This window comes from Pseudonaja textilis, chromosome Z (assembly GCF_049901715.1).
Source record: "Pseudonaja textilis isolate UNSWEBS1 chromosome Z, rPseTex1.2, whole genome shotgun sequence".
NCBI classification, from domain to species: Eukaryota; Metazoa; Chordata; class Lepidosauria; order Squamata; family Elapidae; genus Pseudonaja; species Pseudonaja textilis.
In genome coordinates this window covers 102,030,442-102,052,428 of record NC_142008.1, presented here as the reverse complement: position 1 = coordinate 102,052,428, position 21,987 = coordinate 102,030,442, and the positions used below count along the sequence as shown (strand labels likewise).

Here is a 21,987-nt window from a genome sequence, read left to right as displayed (position 1 = left end):
TGTCTGTCTTGCTAATAGGGAAAAGATAACTGGAGTGATGAAACACAATATTGTCCTCTTAATGCAGGATAATAAAGCATTAATGCAGATAGGAATCAGGAAGCATGTTGGATTTCTGTTATTCCCCACAATGCTAACTCTTTACCCAGTTATAGAAACTGTGTGCTGCAGCTACAGCCAAAATTAAGGCACTATGACAGTTAGAACCTGGCTAGGTTAAGGATGCTATCTGAACTCAACGATTAGGTCTGACCGGGTCTTAGCTTCTCCCATCTGACAAAATTAACAGTTACTTAGTTCATCATGAACACTTGTCTCTTTTTCTCCCCTAATTACCTGACTGGCAGATGTTCCTTTATTTTGTCAATCATGCCCATGGAGGGGTCAAGACGAGAGAACTGGGTTACTAGGATGGCTGTAACCATGAAAAACCAACTGGAGGGGCTGGCGGGATACACACCTGTCACAAAACCATTCTGTTTGGAGGCAATATAAGGAAATGGAGGTGAGAGGTAGGAAAACAAAGAACTTGAGAGTTTTGATTTTCTGCTGCGTTGGCACTCTAACCTGTATCTGAAGAAATAAAATCTTGTTCTTGGAACTATGACTCACAGGTTGAACTTTTGCCTACATTCGTAAATTATCCTCCAACTTCCTTTCCTTATTTTTTTTATATAAGGAAACTGCCCTCATCTTTATTTTTTTCACAGAAGCAGCAAGAACTTCTATAAATTAACTATGATATATTATTTCAATATATTTCAGTAAATATATTGCTGCCTTTGTACAATTATTAGTTTTAACTTCTTTATAACTTTAGTATGTTGTATTAATTCAACATACTAAACATACTACATACATACTATATAACATACATGCATACATATAACATACTAGGGGACATGGTGGCTCAGTGGCTAAGATGCTGAGCTTGTCAATCAGAAAGGTTGGCAGTTCAGCAGTTTGAATCCCTAGCACTGTGTAACGGAGTGAGCTCCTGTTACTTGTCCCAACTTCTGCCAACCTAGCAGTTCAAAAGCATGTAAAATGCAGGTAGAAAAATAGGGACCATTTTGGTGGAAAGGTAACAATGTTCCATGTGCCTTCAGCATTTAGTCATGCCGGCCACATGACCACGGAGACATCTTTGGACAGCGCTGACTCTTCGGCTTTGAAATGGAGATTAGCACTGCCCCCTAGAGCCGGAAATGACTAGCACGTATATGTGAAGGGTTACCTTTTAGTAATGCAGCTGTTTGGTTTACATTTCAATTAAATGTACAACCTCTGAAATAATTCCAGCATTAAAAGCTAATCTACCGACATTTTTTCTTCAAGGATAAGAATTTTTAATATTAATGATCTTTGTTGAGAGCCACTCTCTAGTGGTTATGGTGTTGCACTAGCAGTAGTAAACCCAGACCTCTAGCTTTTTCCTTAGGCGAGAAAGCCAATGGCTTTCTTTTAGTGTAGCCCATCACTTTCTCTCAGTCCTAATCAGCATCAGGCTCTGGAACAAGCAGCTGAAAAAACAAAGCTCCTGTCACATCATGCATTAATAGCTTTGCTCTGTGAACTGAAGCAAATACAGTACGGGTAGTCCTCAACTTACAACCATTTTCTTACTGACCATTAGAAGTTACAACTTTCCAGAATCCCTGCAGTCATGTGATAAAATTTGGGCACTGGGCAACCAGTATGTATTTACAATGTCAGTGTTACCTGATCACATTTGTGATCTTCCTGGCTGGCTTCCAGCAAGCAAAGTCAATAGAGAATGTTGGATTCCTAAATGACCATTTGATTCACTTAACAGTCATAGCAAAAAAGGTTAAAAAAAATTAACACGTCACTTAATGTCTGACTTGCTTAGTGGCAGAAGTTCTAGTCCCAATTGTGGTCATAAGTTGATGACTACTTGTATGCCTGCAACCAAATGGGATAAATCCTAGGAACAACATTATGAATGGTCTTTGGGCCATTTGGAAATGTAAGTCTCAGTGAAATTGCAGGAATTTTTTTATAGATAGACCTGGCATTCAACAATAACAGGGGTTAGGGCCTCTACAGATCCTGTAACTTTGTTCTCACCTTGAAAGCCATGTCACCACAAGTTCAGTACCCAAACCTCTTTCTCCAGGAGTGGTTTGCCCCTGCCTCCAACCAGTTTCCCTTTGTCGTTCTCTTGATCTTCATCCCTTCCACCAAACCCCTAGCCATGCCCTACCCTAACCCATGAACCCAACCAGGGAGCTGCATTCTACAGACAATACTCCAACCCTCTTCAACACCTGTACTTCTACTTGTCATTTGGTCTCTTTGCTACCAAATGTGAGCCAATTTTCCTCAATCTTCTACATCAGGGGTGTCAAACTTGTGTTGTCACGGTGGCATCATGTGACATATCGCGACTTCCCCCCTCTTCACTAAACCAGGCATGGGCCTGGCCAGCGAGTGACACATCCAGCCTGCGGGCTGCAATTTTGACAGCCCTATTCTACATAAAGCCAACATGATTAACTTCACAGTATAGTAGTTAATAATTGTGTAATGAATTCAATTGTCTAATAAAGAACCAAGCAATCACAGCTCTTTAGTTATTTAAAAACTGACAATGAAATCTCTCTTTCACATTATTAAGAACTCATTCTCTGTTCTCTGGTATATTCTTGACTGAACTCCAAGCCTTACTATTAAAATATTAGAGATGACAACTTTGGTGTCAGCAAGAATCATCAAGAACGAACTTTCATTTTGACTATATACCCCAATACAGGTAGTCCTCGACTTAAGACCATAATTCAGCTCAAAGTTTCTGTTGCTAAGTGAGGCATTTGTTGAAAGATTTTATGATCTTTCTTGCCACATTAATTAAGTGAATGTCGCTGCAGTTGTTTAACTTAGTACAGGGCTCCCCAAACTTGGCAAGTTTAAGACTTGTGGACTTCAACTCCCAGAATTCCTCAGCAGCATAGCTGGCTGAGGAATTGTGGGAGTTGAACTCCACAAGCCTTAAAGTTGCCAAGTTTGGAGTCCTCTGACTTAGTAACACAGTTGTTAATGAATCTGGCTTTCTCATTGACTTTACTTGTCAGAAGGTAGCAAAAGGTGATTGATCGCATGACCCCATAAATGTGAGTCAATTGCCAAGCATCTAAATTCTGATCACGTGGCCATGGGGATGCTGAAATGGTTGTAAACTGTTAAAAATGGTCATAAGTCGTTTTTTTCAGTGATGTTGTAACTTTGAACGGTCACTAAATTAACTGTTGTAAGTCAAGCACTACCTGTACACAGAAGTCTTTTCCCTCCTGAGAGCTCCCAATTAAGATTTCACAGCCAGTTTTGCAAGTAGCATTTGATCTTGTATTTTTAATAGATTACGACGGTTCCTGCATTACCCGTAGTTGATTGAGTTTCTTTTTCCAGGAACGCAGGCCTGAAAGGTAAATCTCCTTGATAGCTGCATGGCTCAACTGAAGGTCAATGCCCTCCGGAGAGACGGTGAACTGAAATGCCACAGCCTGGTGAGCTTCTGCCATTGTGGGAGGGTATTAGCTTGTTGGCTAAGCAGTTAAAAGAAACAGAAAGAAAACCAATCACAAGATTAGCCTTCACTATCAGATACATTCCAGGTGTGATGAAAATACAAGGTCACCATTGCTCAATCACTGATGGGTTATCAGATCTACAAAAAAAAATTAGGCAACCCCTGGATAGCAAAGATTATTTTCTGTGTCTCTTCATTGATATCTAGTGGTCAACAATATTTTTTTCAGACCAAATCAAGCAATTCTGAACAAGGCTTATATAAACCGACACCCAACACTCCAGGGGTGGGCTGCTGGGGGTTTGCAGGAGTTCAGGAGAACCCCTAGTAAGATTCTGCACAGTTCACAGAACCCCCAAATCCCACTCCTGCCTGGTCCACCCCACCCCTACCCTCCCAAGAGTCCCCATGCAACCCATTTTGGATGCAGGTACGTGCAGGCCGCCCATGGAGGCTCGGAGATGGCAAAAAAAAATGGGCCTCCCAGAAGTTCGAGAAGGCTGGAAATGGGCCTGTTTCTGGCTTCCAGAGAGCCTCCGGAGTCCTGGGAGGCCATATTCACCCTCCCAGAGGCTCGAGGAAAGCCGCTGGAGCCCGGGGAGGGCAAAAACACCCCCTCCCACCATGGTGCAGGAGGCCGACTAGGCCAGTGGTGGAATTCAATTTTTTTTTACTACTGGTTCTGTAGGCTTGGTGGGCGTGGCAGGAGAAGGATACTGTGAAATCTCCACTCAGAGGTGGTATTTGCCAGTTCTCCAAACTACTCAAAATTTTTGCTACCGGTTCTCCAGAACTGGTCAGAACCTGCTGAATGGGTCAGAACCTCTGAACTGGTCAGAACCTCTGGACTAGGCCATGCCCACCATGGCCATGGCCATGCAGCAACCAGGCAGAGAACCCATTGCTAACATTTTTCAAGCCCACCCCTGTAATATTACACCAAATTTGTTTCCAAAGTTATACTAATTTGCAGAATTTACAACACGGCTTTCATCATTGGGCTATAACAATAAGAATAATGCAATACGAAGAAGGCATGCAGTATCTTTCAAACAAAAATATTACAAGTTAAAACCATTGATTTTCAACAGATTATAAATTATAATGGACTAATGAGAAGAGAAGAAAAACTCCTGAAAAAGGACATTTAAAATCTGGAAAAGAATGGAGATAAATAAAAACAGATAGTTGTTTCCATTTTATCTGATAAAAGAACCATTAGACTGTCATAAACAATATGTAAGGAAAAAGCTCATGCTCCCACAAAGACCCTATTTTCACCTAAACAAATTCCCTAATAAACAAGCACAATACTTACTCAGTTCCCAAAATGTTGTCCCCTAATTTTCCCCCTACTTTCCCCCCAACATTAACTAATCAAAGTCTATGGGCATCTGATTTGCTTATTCATAGCTGTTTAAGGACTTGACATGCACCTCACCCCATGGGTAATTAATAGAAAATAGATAGTGTCCAGACTGAACAGAAGATGCTGTGAGCTTGCCACCAATGACACAATAAGGCACCCACAGCCATTATAGTAGGTATTTAATAGGAATATGCCACCAATTCAGAAGTCCTTTGAAGTGGATATGGGCCAATTATACCTCTCAATACTTCCTTAAGTAAGCTGCTTGTGGAAATATCTAAAAATGAAAAATAAAATAATATTAATCTTTGCTATCTCAAAAACTGTCAGGAAAAAGATCCATACTTATAAAATGGATCTACTACGTATAGCATAAGAAGTAATCCCTAAATATCTGGTTTTTTCCAACAGATGCTAGTTTTCATTGAAAGAGTAAAAATTGCAAAAAGGAGCCTGGGTGCTGAACACTATTTTTCACTTACATCCCACCAGATGCAAATTTGGCTGCTATGGCAACATTTTATGCCAAGTAATTAAAAGGGAATAGCAAGAAAAAGGGGTAAAACCCTTGGTATAATAATTCAAAGATACCATTAGTTTGAATAGTTTTAACTCGCTCCTTGCTTGCAGCTTCAGTAATGTTTGCAGCTCCTTTGTTAATGAAAAGACCCTTTCAAAAGATTCAGTTCTATCTAAGCCCTGTTCTATAACTAGACAGTAAAGAAACAGGGTCAATATATAAAATATAAAATCTTGGTTACACCTGCCATTCAACCTCATTATCTTCTACAAAGAAAATCTAAGAGCGTCAGTTCTCAAAGCTACTATTGGTACTATTATCAGAAATTCTCTGGAGATAAGTTGAAGTCATAAAGTAGGTGACACCCAGCTTACTTCACCAGCTGTATGTAGTCTGTTTCTCTACCCCCTGAAAGGAGTGCCACCTTGTTTACTTAATACAGCTGAGAGTGCCCATGATGTCAGCACTACGCCAATATGAGGTCACAATATAATGGAAAGTTTGAATGAAGGCATCAAATAAGGTTACTTATTTGACACAGCTCATGACAAGTGAAAATTTAGGGGACACTTCAACCAATAATAATCTCATGTCCATTACATAACTTGGACTACAACTGCCATACTTCTGAGCCAGCCCCCTCTTTTGATAAGCTGAAGATTAGAAATGATAGATATCATTAAATGTATCATACAAATACTGGGGAATGCTGTCAGCATCTTAGAGCCCTGTTCAGTCATGAATCAAATCACCCAATTTCCACCTACTGTAGCTCTGGATAGAGACCAGAATGAGAACTGATTATAGTTGTAGGGTTGTAATCGTAGGAATTTCTTTATCTTGGATGGCAAACCTCAGAGAAAAGAATGCTTCCAAGCAAATACAACTCAGGCAAATAAAGTTACTCGTCTAAAGGAGGATTAGAGAGAGGAAGTAAACATAGGTTGGACTTTGACTAGAGATCATTAATTGTGTTGGTTACTATGCTGAACAATAACGAAAGTCAAGCAGAAACCAAAGTTAACCAATGTTAGAGGATTACTAAAATGTGTATAAATGCAAGACTAGATTCCAATAAATATCATCATGAATCAGTTGATCATGATCAAACACCTCGACTGCCTCGTCATTACAACATATAGTAAGGAGAACAGTGTTATCAAGGGTCAGTAGATCAAGGCAAAGGTTATGACACTCAACACAGAAGCATAACTGTTGTTTATTAGATTTTTTTTCTATTATAATAAGCAAAATATTAATTTAGATTTAATTTTTGCTTTCTGTTTATAGTTAAGTGAAATGGGACAAAACATTTCCCGATTTTCCGCCCACTTCTCTCCATTGTTTCCCACTATTTTGCTCGATGACACTCCTGAGATGGCATCAAAAGAAATCTTAAAAGATCCTTGGATTCTGAGTAAAAGCCACTGGGATGTGCTGGAGGGATTTCGTCTGCAAAATTGGCACCTTGCCTCAGATAAAGTATTATGAGGCAAATCCTGAAAAATCTCCTCACTTAATTAAAGATATTCACACCCCAATTACCACTATGCACCCCTGGCAATTCAGAGAACGGCAGCATTTTTCTGCTAGCTTTTGTGGTTGTTAGATAAGGAATATAATTTTGTATGATAGGCCAGAATTGCTATTCCCATATACACAAATAAGGATAGCTGAGAAATAGTGGATTGCCTAAAGCAACCAACACATTTATCAAAAACTGAGATTTAAATCAAGGATACCTTAATGATGGAAAAGTGTTTGATGATCAAAGGATGTGCACTGAGATTTCAACTGGACTTCTTACTTCACAGCTTGGAGACAAACAGCTACATATTTTATCTTACCTGCTTGTAGTGCTACTTTTGAAGATAGTTTAATTCTTTGCTTTATCACTTTCCAGCTTTGGATTTCTCTACAAACCACTACATATCATTAAAAAAAAATACAGAAAATTCTCGTTCTTGGTTGTTGTTGTCTGGTGATTATCCAGATCACAAGTTTGGTAGCCCAAAATATAAGATAATTTCTTCTCTGCTTAAAAATAATGACAAGCTAGCAAAAATTCTTGTAGTGAATAAAGCAAATCATTTCAGTCATGTTGTTGGAAGGACTTTCATTTCAATGCTAACGTAACAGTAGTAAGAAGGAATTAACTATATAATATTAACTATATAAAAGCAGTAACTATATTGAATTCTACTATATAGTGCAATATTAATGCAATATCAGGGGTTTTCAATTCAGTTGTATAGAATGTGAAGGATGTGTGTTTGTGTTTTATTTTTATAGTTATAATGGACACTGAAGATGGCATTTAATTTCATTGTACGAGGTGCAATGACAATAATACACTAAAACTAAACTAAACTAAATTAAAATTCCATGTGAAAAAACTATTTAGTGATATTTGATACATTGAACTGAGCATCAGGAATCTTGGTTTCCAATTCCTGTCTGTTCTTTTTCTATTTTACTCCATTTTGACCTCTGAGTTGGAATGCAATATCTCCAGAAGCTTTCTAGCATCAGACCCTATTAAACAAAAGGTTTCTCTCATTTGTGGACTGGAAAGAAAAACAACTATGATATTATTGATATATTTACATAACTCATTAAAGTCTAAACCTGGCTTATAAAATAAGTCCCCCATAGGGTTCACATAATATGCTACATCCAAACAACTAATATTAAGATGTAGTATGTGATATATCCTGTTTGATTAAGACAATGTTCAGATTCCCATAATTAGTTGGCTGAATGAACTAGCGATAATGTGGTGAGAGGAAATTATCGAGCAAAAGTTAAGAACGGCATATAAGCTTCATAGGAGTACCAGCAGTTGAGCACATTAATTGGGGGGTAGAAAAATTCAAACTTCCCAAGGTTTGCAATCTTCTGCATCTTTTGGATTGCAAAATGAAAGTAATCAGAGGTATAAAATAAGCCTTGGAGAAAACACCTGGAGTAATCAGGATCACATTATCTACAAGAAATACTGATATGAAACAACTGTTAACATTCTCTGCCTTCTCTGGGAATAGGGTTTGAGGGGCTCAGGAATTCATGGCTAACATGAGAACCATGGGCTTATCCCAGGTTATCCAGAGCCTAAAATGAGGCAGTGGTCACACACTGAGTCTGATTTTCCTATTAAGCAGTGCTATGTGAAATTGGGAGAACTTTTGTATGCTCTTTGTCCTGGTCAGATCATGCCCTCATTACCATGGGGTCAGTGGTGGGATTCAAAAAAATTTACTACTGTTTCTGTGGGCGTGGCTTGGTGGGCGTGGCAGGGGAAAGATACTGCAAAATCTCCAGTCAGAGGTGGTATTTGCTGGTTGTCCGAACTACTCCAAATTTTTGCTACCGGTTCTCCAAAACTGGTCAGAACCTGCTGAATGCCACCCCTGCATGGGATTCTCTGGCACACCTACTGCAGGAAGATCACACCTTTTAAATCAGTCCTCCCGATGATTGTTGGATTTCAGAGGGAGCTGGGGTTCTCCTGGTAGAGAAGGGCTGTCAAGGGCTGTGCTCACTGTCATTTATGTCCTAATCACCCCCTGCTTGGATTGTTGTAATGTGCTCTATACGGGGCTGCCCATAAAAAGTATTTGGAAGCCTCAACTGGTGCAGAATGCAGCACCAGGGACACCTATATGTGTTTCTAGAAGAAAGTGTATTATCTCTCTTCTTTGGGAGCTTTATTGGTTACCAGTCTGTTCTGAATTCAGTTTTGATTTTGACTTTTAAAGCCCTATATGGCATGGGACTAGACCAGAGGCCTCCAAACTTGGCCACTTTAAGACTTGTGGACTTCAACTCACAGAATTCCTCAGCCAGCATAGCTTAAAGTTGCCAAGTAGGACTAGACTATTTGGAAGGCTACCTTTCCCTTATTACATCTATGCATTCCTCCAGATCCAACACAGGGACATGCTACAGATCTTGACAGTTAGGAAGTTTCATTTGCATCTTAGGTGGGGGGGGGGCTTTTCTTCTGGGTCCCTGCTTTATGGAACATTCTTCCTGCCCACAAAGTGCAGCTGACTTTATCCCTTTTCCAGAAGAACCTCAAAATTTGCTTGCGTCAACAGCCCTGGGCACCCCGTGGGATTGGTGAAACATTCAGATAACTCCAGTGTAATTAGCACCTGCCCTTTGCCCAATATTTTTTAGCTTAGTGCTTTTTATAATTTTAAAGTTTTAATGATAATCTCACTTGTTTGCAAGCATTGCTTTTGTCTTTGTTGTTTGCCTCTCAGAGAGGCTTGTTTGTGAAACATGCAGCCATATAATTATGATGAATGAATAAATAAATAAATAAATAAACCATTTCTTCCTTAAGCAACAGGGTGTGGGTCAAACTGTTTTGGCTAAAGTCCAAATAGGCAAAAAGTTGTTGCCTTAGATGCGTTACCTGCTGAAAAGAACCCGGGAGAACTTTATCATGCTCAAATGTTTAGCTTCACAAGCTATAACCGTATTCCCATTCCTGGGATTCTAAAAAGATAGGAGTAAGGCGAAAGATCCCTGCATGTCCTCTTCCCACAAAATAATATTCCTGTATTTCACGCCTATAGTAGAGAGCCCATGGCAAATCAGTCTTTCCCTTTTCTCTCAGAAGTTGCTCTGGATATTTGAAGGCGAATCAAGGTTAGCTTATTCATTCTGCTAAGCCACAATTTGTTTAAGTAAGGGACAATGGGCTGAATTCTCAGATTTGCTAAGTCCAAAGCAAATAAGCCATATTTTGATTTAGAGAAAAAAAAGAACTTCTTTGATTTAAGAACCAGCCATAGCATAATATAACAGCCTAAAACTGACCATTCAAATCGCCCTTTAATCAAGAGTATCACAGGATTTTTTTCTCCATATTCTATTCTATTTCCTATGTGAAATAGCAATAGCATCTATTTAACAAGATTACTGAAATGGGTTTCGAGCACTATATAGCTGATTAAAATAATCTGCCTTGTTTTTAGACCCAATATGATGTTTTCTTGCACAAATGTATAGCTTTCTTTCCTGAAGCAGCAGCATCTCAGCAGTTGTGAAAATTTTCAGTACTTCAGAATGGGGGTGTTAATTGGTTAACTTCTACTTCTACAGTTTGCCAAGAGCCGGATGCAGCTGGGATGATATACAAAGAAACTGATTTCTTTTTTCCCATCCAGCATAAGCAAATATTGTTGCCTTGGACTTGGTCTGCAGCACCAGCAGATTTAAAAATAACTGCTGCAGGGTCTGGAGTCTGGAAAAGACACGTGTAGGCAAATACATCTGCTTCATGGCAATTGCCTATCTTCTTCATGTTCTTCACTTGCGGAATACTTCAGAGTTACACCACAGTCTTAGATGAATTCACTTCCCATTGAAATCAGTATAAGTTGACATACAAAGTTGACATTGTTATATGAACTATTATAGCTGCAATCCAAATCCTATACCTGCTCTCCTGTATTTTCTCTTTTAATTTTCTGGTCATTAAAGAACTACTGTTATGGTTAAAAAAAGAAATTCTATGTCTGGGAATAAGTATTACAGAATCAGTAAGATATTTGTATAAATATGTGATTTGTTGAATTCTTGGTGCTCCTTAACCTTGGTTGTTGGCTTGCAAAAGTTTAATTATCCAACTAAATATCTAGTCAGTTAAAGAAATGTCTTCAAGCAAACAGCTGAACTCAGAGAAACCAAGGACTCCATAAATATATTGTTTTATAATGTTGGCTTTTTACAGGATTTAGAATTCAAAACCTCCTTTAGTGTCAGTGAAATATTTGATTTTGTTAGACTAAATCAGGTCTGGGTCTGTGTTACTAGAATCCCAAGATACCTTAAGTAAAGTCTAGGACAAAATTAATATATTTAAAATTTAAAGCTATTAAAATTGCTTTCAATATAAGAAATAAGAAAAACCCTCTTCATTGTAAGAAAAAGTTGAAGTTTTGCAGACATTTTTCACTTCAATTTAAAACTGAGAATGAAGAGAATACCAGTTTTTGCTATTAAAATTGGGACTCAACAATCTTAGCTGATTTACTACAAATCATTTAGAGAACTACTAAATAAGTACTAGAAGCTGCTCCATGTTAGGCACTGTCAATTCTTAATAACATATAAAACTAGAGGAATTTGTCAATGAACAGATCTGGGAAAAAATAAATATGCTTTTGAATGAAGTTTTGTAACTTTAAATTATTCTATTGGTATACAAAAATAATCATCCAATTTGAAGATATATAAATTTAGGTTGGGTTCATATTGAATGATTAGAAGCAACATCTCTCTGTCAACCCATTCTAAATCTGTCCATAATTCCCTTTCCAAAAAAAAATTGTTTTGCTTCCTATATGTCCAAGCTAAACTTCTTTCAATTTTGGCATCATCAGCATAAATAGATATGTTTCCCCAGTAGAAGGTAGCAAATAATTACACATAGTATTTTATTTGGGGTGCTGTCCACAAATAACTAGTGCTGAATTGCTCCAGGCAATTTGTGGTTCTTTTTTCTTTTTGATCTGGGTTGATGGAATGATGGAGACAACTGAATCTGAGTTTTAGCCTTTAACTGTGTGTTCATATTACTTCATTGGTCTGTATTATGCAGCAAAAAATCTGGATGACAATTTGTAAGAGGAGAAAAGAAAAGTGATCCATTATTTACCAACTTTGGTTGTCAGTCATACAGCAATCAAATAAATAAAAATCCCTTTTTACTTTGTGCTTTAGACATAGGACATAGGCCTGTTTCTTTATTTTTTATTTCCAGTTGTTGTTGTTTTCTATATCAGACTTTATTCTAGTTTCAAAATGCAATGTCAACAGGCATCATTTATAGCAGAAGTATCCCACAAAAGAAGAACACAATCAATTCTTTTTTAACAGTAGAGTCAATCCAAGATAGGTCACAATCCACTTATTTCTCCTAGATTTAACAGAATTTTCCCACCTGTGACTACTTTCTCCTTTGGGGCCGGTCACTTTATACCAATAGTATATATATGTATGCTATACAGAGAGAAACACATGGAATATTTTACAGAGCCTCATTATCAAAGGGGATCTTTCAGTAAAAGAATTTTACTGAAGATGAGCACCCAGTCACATTTTTAAAAACTGAATTCTTTTTTGGTTTTTTCCAGAACTTCCGTTCAACCATAATTGCTGAAAATTTATGGTTTAGTTTCCCATCCTGAAATTATGCTTCATATAAATGATCATTCTTGCCTGTGGAAGAATGAGCAACACTTCCTGCCTATGTGTAACAAATGCCTCAAACATTGTTGTTTATTGTTTATTGGAGTAAACCCCCAACAAATGCTGAGTAATCTACATCTATCCAAAGGTCTCCCACTCTGTGCCAGAGAACTAAGGAGTCCTTTCCTGCTGTAGCAAGTTGTTTTTCCAAGGACATATACTTTAAAATTCTTACTTGAATTAGCTACTATTTTTTGCCAACAGCCAGATTTATCTGCATAGCTAATGATTCCAAGAGCTCGGAAAATATGATATGAATACCTATATATTTTTACAATCACTGTCCAATGTTTCTTCTAAATGAAAAACTGGATAAAACTGGTTCAGCTTCATTCTTCTGCATTCCCTTACTCAATCAACTAAGCAATACAAAAATAAAGCATTTGACTCACTTCACTGCCTTTCCCAGTCAATGCAATTTAATGTGAATCACATAAAGTAAGACATAAGGCTGTAATATTACCGAGGAATTAAGCTCACACACATCCACTGACTTGGCTATGAAGCTTTCCAAATAACTAGGTTGATTTTCACTGCCTTGCCCATTACAGCCAACAGCATCCTCAAAAAGAAACTAAAAATGTGTGATACCCAGCCTACAAAAATTCCTGCGCCCCCAACATAGGAATCTGCTCTATACCAAACCACTTTATTATTATATCCAGCTCAATACTATCTATACATTAATTTTCTTTTCTAAATATACTTAATTTGGTTATAGGATTAATCTATTTAGATAACTACATTTGCACAATACATTGAATCACAAAAGATGTGAGTTGGATTCACATCTGACTACTTGCCATAACATAAAAAGCAAGTTTACCATGTTGAACAAATGCAGTCACTGCATCTTTAACTGACCTGCTTAAATGTATCATGAAAATTCAGCCACTGTTATCGGACTTCAACTCCATATTTCCATAGCCAGCATAATGTATATCTTCTTCTATAGCAATGAGAAGTAAAAGAGCCTAAATATAGGTGAAATGTCAAACCACGTGCAAGATTTTACTAGCTCATGACTCATTGTCTTGGGGCCTCTACTGTCATAAGCTCCAAGAAGAGAGGAGGGTGTGTTTTGAAACAGAAGAACAACACTGAGAAAATATTTAAGGTAGTAGCATAACTCACAGCTCCACCTACTCATACAGGATATACCAAACCAAAAACAACTCTTCCTCCAGCTCTAGTGAATTAACTAAATCGTTTGTGCTTTTTATTGTGCTTTTAAGTATTCAAAGTGCTTCACCTGTGCTTTCTAACAGTAATCTTGTTATAAACTCTAATAAGGGAATCCAATAGTATGTCTTTAAAGGACTTTAAGAATCTTACTTTCGAGACTCTAAACTGCCACAGTAAATAGAAAATCACAGCCTTATATTTACCTATGAAACTTGAAGCGTCACCAATATTGAACCTGCAACAAAAGATTTGTTGGTTTGATTTTCACTATCCTACTCCTATTTTAAGCAAATTGCAAGACAAGAAGGGAAATAGAACAGTGGTGGATTCAATTTTTTTTACTACTTGTTCTGTGGGTATGGCAGGGGAAGGATTCTGTAAAATCTCCAGTCAGAAGTGGTATTTGTTGGTTCTCCGAACTATTCAAAATTTCTGCTACCAGTTCTCCAGAACTGGTCAGAACCTGCTGAATATCTCCTCTGAAATAGAACTAAAAAGAAAGGTGACAAAGATGGAGATGAAAAACATAATTCCTCTTGGTACTCATTAGAAACATTACCTGTAGCCCAGCATGATTCATTTTTTGTCCTAAAAGAATGCTGAGTTACTAGGAAAATTAAATTCCAAAAACAAGATCAAAACAATCCTATGATCATATTGAGTGCTTGACATTAGTATAGAAAATATATGTAGTTCCTCTCCCCTGCAAATCCTAAACAAAATAATAACAATTTCTAGGAACTCCTTGAAGTTTAAAAAATTATGTAAATGCAGTGCTTGTTCCCACAGTAGGGATGGATCTCCCAGCAGCACTCTAAATCAAAAGTAGGGCTGTATTCTTTCATCTCACCGGTTAATTAAATCTAACCTCTTCCCTTAGAAAAAAAAAGAAGGGTCCTAAAACAAAAAATGTCACTTTTCTGGAAAAGAAACTATGCTGATTCATTACAGCAGAAACGTACATCTTTTTCTAAAAGAAGCATGCAGGACCTTGGAGCCCTGTTCGAGCTATTATCACTCAAATGGCAAATAAGGTCAGAACAAAAGCTAAATCTGATTTCACATACATTTAATTAATGATCTAATTATTGTCTACTCTTTTAAACATTACAGTATCATAATCGTTCTGAAGGCTTCTGTGAGCCACTTGTAACACTTTCAGGTACTGTTCATAGCTGTAGGACCTCAGCTCTTTAGGTCAGGGCAACTTTTTCAATATTGTATTTTTTATTAGCAAGAAGATTGAGCACATTTCTAAAAGAAAACTAGATCAAATTAGAAAGGAAATATGGCAATGGCAGGAAAGAGCTGATCTTCCTCACAAGTTCTGAACAGTTGAGTAAAACTATCAGCTCCTTTTTGGATTTCATTCTGCATCTAAGAAGTCAAAAACCACCTTTCTCCCTCCTCCTGTCTCCCATTAATTCCATGTAAGAGATTTCACCCACTGCATCTTCGATGTCCTTCTATTTAATCCGTTCTGCTTCCTTTGGTTTAACATCTTATTCCTACCTCTGTAGAAGATTGGTTCTCTTCAGTGCAGGTGAAAAATCCACAGCCTCCTTCAGGGAATAAGTTTGCAGACTTTCCCGTCAAATATCTTCCCCTTAAAACAAGTTGGACTTGTTCCTTGTGATATGGCTGATACATTGGCTAGTACACCTACTCAACATAAACGCCCTACATGTGGAAAGAAAAGAGAAGAAGGAAGGAAGGAATATATAGGATAAAATATATAGGATAAAAGCTGGGCCAGATAAAGAAACAATCTGCACTTCAAAATATAGGAATGCCCCTCTCCTAGCTATTCTCCATCAATTCCAAAATATACAGTAATACCATAGTCTACTTATATTCCCTGATTTCAAATGCTCAGTGCTATCTTTTTATGTTAGATAATCAGTTTGGAATAGTCACTGCTTTTGTATCTCTGCTTAGGGTTACTAAGTTGTAATATTTACACTTGTTAGAAATCTCTATATAATAGAGAAGAAAGAAAATTTTGGGCAGGACAGCATCTGCCTTGTTTTTTAATACAGTAATATTTTTAGTGCTTGAGAATGATATTGCAAAAGTGAGGTCATTTTTTCTGGGGTTTTTTTTCTGTTTAGAGGGAAAGATTTTTCAGCTATTTCTTAATTTCACTGTTTCAGGTGCCCTAAATCTATCAGAAAGATTAAAGTGCCTCAATTCTTTAGTTTCCTGATGTCACTGCTCCTGAATTTCAATGTCAACGTTAGAGAACCAGTTTGGTGTAGTGGTTTCGGCACCAGCATAGAAACCAGAATCCCACCTCAGACAGGAAAGCCGGCTGGGTGACTTGGAGCCAGTTAGTCTTTCAGCCATTATATCATGACAAGTCAGTTGGCCAATTCCTATTGGAACCAGTGGATTAACATTTAATTAACATTAAAAAAGAGTGGACCATGTACTTGCAGGAAAGTGCTAAAAAGAAGGGAAAAAGTCAAGATTTGTTAATTTGGTACCTAATTTCCATAATGTAATTCCACAAATCTTTTGCAGATAATTTCCTGCCCATTATAATTTCTGGCCTGCTCTAATCTCTCAGGTACTGTTGTAATCAGTTCAGAAGGATTTAAGAAGCACAAGCCCATCCTTCTTAATTAGGGTTTTGCTAGCAGTATATTTGTTAGAACTAGAATTATGACTGTTTTAGGGAGACGTGCAGCAACAAAGATATATAGTATGTAACAGGCAACAGAAAGCATGTTTTAGATTTATTCTTTCAGAAGAGATGGCTTAAATTGTCTTCTCTGGCCACTCCATTTATAGATATACTAGCTGATAACCTGGCCTTGCCTGGGTATTTATTTATCCCAATCCTTATTTGGCAGGAAAAGGAATGAATTATATCTATAATGTCAAATCAAAGTAACTTTATCTACAGGGTTTTAAAACTATAAGTAGAGTATACAAATTATAAAGGAAGCTGTAGATGTAACAGCTCTATCTCTTCTATAGTGTAGTCAGGCCTCACACTGTTGTACTGTCTGTGAATGTCTAGATGTAGCAGCTCTATTTCTCTTATCCTGTAGCCACGACTCATGCTGTTGTAGTGTCTCTGAAGCTCTAGATCAGTGGTTCCCAAACTTTTTCGGTCCACCGCCCCCTTGGTACTACAAACTCATCTTCAGTGCCCCCCACCCAGGGGTGGGATTCAAATTTCTGTGGGCATGTCCTAATTTGAGGGTGTGGCTTGCTGGTCACATGACTGGGTGGGCATGGCTCGCTGGTCAGGTGACTGGGTGGGCGTGGCGAGGTGACTGGCAAACCAAATACAAGTGGTCCTCACTTAATGGCCAGTTGTTTAGCAAGTGTTCTAATTTATGACTGGCCTCCCCAGAGCTACTTGACCTGTTTTTGGAGTTTTGACAGCTTTAGATCAGTGGTCTAAATCCCACCCCTGCCTGTGTGTGAGAGAGAGAGGGAGAGAGAGAGGTTGGATCAGATCTCTCTCTCTCTCTCTCTCTCTCTCTCCCACCAACACCAGAAAGCCACCGTCAGTCAAAATTCATATTAGTGGTCTCTGGGATTTAAAATAATGAATTTGGTGGTCCCTGAGGTCCAAAAGTTTGGCGACCCCTGATCTAAAGGGGTGAGCCTGAGAGAGGGAAAGAGAGAGAGAAAAGAAAGAGAGAGAGAAAGAGAGGAAGAAAAGAAAGAGAAAAGGGAAAGAAAGAAAAAGGGACAGACAAAGAAGGGGGATGGAAGGAAGGGACAGAAAGAAAAAGAAATAAAGAAGGAGGGAGAGAGGGAGGAGAAAGATAATGAGATATCTATTCTAGTCCAATCACCTGCTCCAGCAGGGTTAGAAGGGAGTGTGTGTGTGTGTGTGTGTTCTTGTAATTTACCAGTACATTTTGGTTTTGCCTTCTTCAGAATTGGCACTGTAATACATTGGGGAAAAGTAATTTTTAGGGTGGAGATCTGGTCCAATGGATCCTGTTTAAAGCCTCAACAAAATGTGAGAGCTTCCTGATAGTCTTGACCATATTTCGTCCACAAAACCTTTAATAGGAGCCAAAGAGGTTTCAATGTGGAAAAGGGCCTCAGTCTAAACTAGGCCTCATTCAATCTGATGCATCAGATCTCTCTCTCTTTCTCTCTCTCTCCCTCCCTCCCTCCCTCTCAGATGGCTTTGTTCTACTTTCCTGATGTGCCTGCGGGGCCAGCATTTTGAACATGGATGGATGGAGGGAGGGAGAGAAAGGGGGGGAGGGCAGGCAGGCAGGCAAACAGACAGACCTTTTCGATGGATGGATGGATGGACGGACAGACAGACAGAATGCGATAGTGGTGGCACTTTGGGAAAGTGGTGGCAGCGGCTTTTCCCAACATGCTGCTACATTGGAGGCTTCAGCTCCGTAGCGGTGCTAGTCAATGGGTGAACCTGCAGGGCCAGCCGGCGCCCCAACACCCCCTGCCGCCTCTTAGCGTTCCCAAGGGGGCCGGCAGAGGGGCGCTAAGAGGCGGCAGGGGGGGGTGTTCAAGGCACCAGCTGGCCCTGCAGGTTCAACCATTGACTAGCACCGCTCCAGAGCCGGCGGCTCCAATGTGGAAGCGGTGGCACATTACGTGCCGCCGCAGCCGCATTTGATGCGCTGCCCCCTCTTAGCACCCTTCTTCTGGCCCCCTTGGGGATGCTAAGAGGCGGCAGGGGGGCATTCGAGGTGCTGGCCCTGCAGGTTCACCCATTGACTAGCATTGCTCCAGAGCCAGTGCCTCAATAGGTGAAACTGCAGGGCCGGCCAGCGTCTCGAATGTCCCCCTGCCGCCTCTTAGTACTCCAAGAGGGCCAGCAGAGGGGCACTAAGAGGTGACAGGGGGGCAGTACATCGAATGTGGCCGTGGCGGCATGTAACATGCCACCGCTTCTGCATTGGAGGCGCCGGCTCCAGAGCGGTGCTACAATCAATGAGTGAACCTGCAGGGCCGGCACCTCGAACGCTCCCCTGCTGGCCCCCTTGCCTCTTAGCACCCCTCTAAGGCATCCCACTGCCCCCCAGGGGGCAGCACTGCCCACTTTGGGAACCACTACTCTAGATGTAGTAGTTCCATCTCTCTTATCCTTCATCAAGTCTCACACTGTTGTACTGTCTCCGAAGTTCTAGATCAGGGGTCAGCAATATGTGAGTCTAGAGCCGCATGCAGCTCTTTGGGCTCTTTCCTGCAGCTCCCTGTCAGATGATCCCACCAGTGGCTGGCCCTGCCCTTCACTTTCCCCTCACAGTCCCTCCTTGCCTGAGAAGAGAAGGGCTATGGTGGTGGATGGAGACTTGTTTCATATTCCTGGGCGGGAGCGAAGCATCCCTCTACTTGCCTCTTCTTCAGGCCCTTGTTAGGGGAGATGTGTGATTTTTCTTACACACACACACACACACACACACACACACACACACATTCCCTATGAGTAGAAAATAAATTGAGCTGCTTGATTGTAATTACATAAAAGGTTCATGAACTAAGAGCTAAGCACCACTCTCTGATAAGTTTTGCAGTCTTCTACAATTGTAGGGAGACTCACTTGCATTTCAGTGTAACTTTGTTATGGTTCTTATACTGTTAAGATTTATTAGACTTATATTCCATCTATTTTCCAGAACCTCAAAGCAACATATATAACATTCCTACTTCGTATTATTATCCACAATAATACCGTGTTTCTCATATAATAAGGCTGTGTCTTATTTTTTTTTGAGCCCCGAAAAAATGGCTAGGCCGTCTTTTCGCAGCTGACTTAATTCCCCCCCTTGCATCTTCAGGCGGGCGGCGACGGCTTGGATGTTGACCTCGGCGTTGGTGGGGCACTTCGTATTGGGATCAACGCAGGCAGCACCATATCCGGGTGTGCAACAAAAGTACTTCCTAACAGCAAGCCACCCCCACCATTCCCCCCCCCATTTAGCATGCTTTAATGTAGGCCTTAATTTGGGGTGAGGGGCTTAATTTCATTTCATGCCTATAAAACATGCTGGGACTTCCTATTGGGGAAGGCCGTATTGTTGGAGAAACAGGGTAGTTTATTATTTATAAACTGCGTAAGAAAACTTGGGGTTCTACTTTTCAATGATGTACCAGAAAAGTTGTTAAAAGCAGATAAACCAGACAATATTTTATGGGTTTGTAACTTTTACTGAGGTACTGTATACACAAAGGTATGTTATTTAATATAGAACAAAAAGATATAATCTAGTGTACAGCCCAACTTTCTTATTTTCACAAAATCCAAATAGTTAAAACATGTGTTGTAAGGAACGAAGATCACCATTACTGCAGGCAAATGTTAATTACATATATGCATTAGATTTATAACTCTCTCATTCTAGATTTCTCAGACAAATATGGGATTCTCAACTATGTTTCCAAACCGATGGTGCTTAACTCCATTGCTAAAAGACCTTGTATAGCTACTTTTTCTTTTCCATCTCTCTACATGCACTTTTTCTCTGAGGAGATAATGAGGAGGGTGAGGATGAGGATTATGATACTTTTATCCTACATTTTTATATACATCTCAGAGCAGTGAATGTACTAATACTCCTACCTCCTATTTTCCCCACAAAAATCAACTTGTGAAGTAGGTTGGAAATGAGAGAGAATGACTGACCCAGAGTTATCCAGCTGGCTTTCATGCCTAAGAGAGGCCTAGAACTTCTAGTTTCTAAGCCAGCACGTTCAGTGCTATACCAAACTGGCTCCGACTATATATGAAAGCAAAGCAGTAGGAAAATAGGAGTGATTACAAAAGATGAAGTGTCTGGATTATTCTGTATAAAAAGCCTTCAATGAGCCAGGAAGCAAATTTATGATGATCATCTCATCTTCAAATATTCCTAATATTTCCCATCCATTGAACAGCCCCAAGCCAATTTAATCTCTGCAAGTGGTTTCATTATGTGCCCCCAGTCATATCATTTGCTCTGGGAATTTGCTAAGGGTAGATATCTAAAACTTATTTGAAATAGAAAACCACAGAATGAAATATGATTGTGGAGAAGTGGTATAGGAAAAGTTGCTATATTCATCTTCTATTCCCTCCCACAATATGCTAACAAGATAAGCAGTAATCTAAGAAACATAATATCAAAAATTAACATCTTCATAGAATTGCTTAGTGCCCCCTCTTCCCTGTCTCTGTCTTCCTCCCTTCCATCTTCCTCAGCAGTGACCCAGGCCTGCCTACAATTAGTACTTAATGTAATTAAGCCTTGAAGAAGCAGCACCCCCACTATTTGTCTCTAAACTCACCAAGCAGCTATTGTTGTGCTCTAAAGTGACCAAGCAGCTGTAGCCATGCAAATCCTGGACAATAGTCAGAACAGTGTTATCTTTGGACCACAAGACAAAGCATCTTGCTCTCAGGTCGTCCAGAAGACACGTCATCCACCTGCTCTCAATAGGGTCCCCTCATCTTTTTTAAAAATTCAGAAAGCCAGACTCTCATGATCCCTAATCCATGAGATTCCCCCATCCCACCGCCCAGCATCCTCCCCTCCCTCTTACTGTAGATAAAATACATCCAGGTCTTTTAGTGGAACGTAGTATCCTCGGCTCTTCGCTCAGCCCTTTTCTCCGGGATCCAGAACGCCCCCCCGCACATGCCTTTGTCCATGGGTCCTCTTTCCCACGTTCACATATCCCAGGCCCTATGGAGCAGACCCCCTCCCCGGAAAAGCTCAGGCAACCTGGACAATTCTCACCTTGCCGACTTGGGGGCGACCTCCACTTCAGGGCAACCTGACTCACTTCTGGATCCAGCCATGCCCAAACCTCGGGACCGCCTCCGTCACTGCCAGCCCGCCCTCTGGGATCCCTTCTTCTTGGTCCTCCTCTTCCTCCTCTTCTCCATCCTTTCTTTCCCGCGTTTCCTTCGCCTGTCTTTGCACCGATCTCTCTTTCCCTGGTTCTCTCTCCCGCCCACCCTGTACGTTTCTCTACCCCCGCGTCAGCCTGCGTCCTTCAACCCGTCGCCCCTTGCTCGGTCTTCGGCCTTCAGCAGCATCTCCCGGCTTCCCATGCCGACTCTGGAAGTCCAATAATTCTCCCGAAATCCCCCGCGCCGTTTTATTACTCGCA

General features: G+C 39.9%; 1 protein-coding gene across 8 annotated transcripts in view; it reads right to left on the bottom strand.

Annotated features, from left to right (window-relative positions):
- Positions 1-21,711, bottom strand: part of CPT1C (carnitine palmitoyltransferase 1C) — a 42,398-nt gene extending 20,687 nt beyond the window's left edge. Inside the window, exons 1-5 of one of the 8 annotated variants that reach the window (XM_087917059.1) lie at positions 21,612-21,711; positions 15,403-15,570; positions 13,570-13,654; positions 3,402-3,566; positions 337-476 (exon numbers count right to left, since the gene is read on the bottom strand). In XM_087917059.1, the coding sequence (XP_087773185.1) occupies positions 337-476; positions 3,402-3,542 (281 nt within the window). In that variant the 5' untranslated portion in view covers positions 3,543-3,566; positions 13,570-13,654; positions 15,403-15,570; positions 21,612-21,711. Of the gene's footprint in view, positions 1-336; positions 477-3,401; positions 3,567-13,569; positions 13,782-15,402; positions 15,571-21,611 lie in introns of those variants that run through there. The other 7 variants (XM_087917062.1, XM_087917060.1, XM_026710712.2 and 4 more) reach the window with 7 other exon arrangements.
- Between the last annotated feature and the right edge of the window lie 276 nt (positions 21,712-21,987).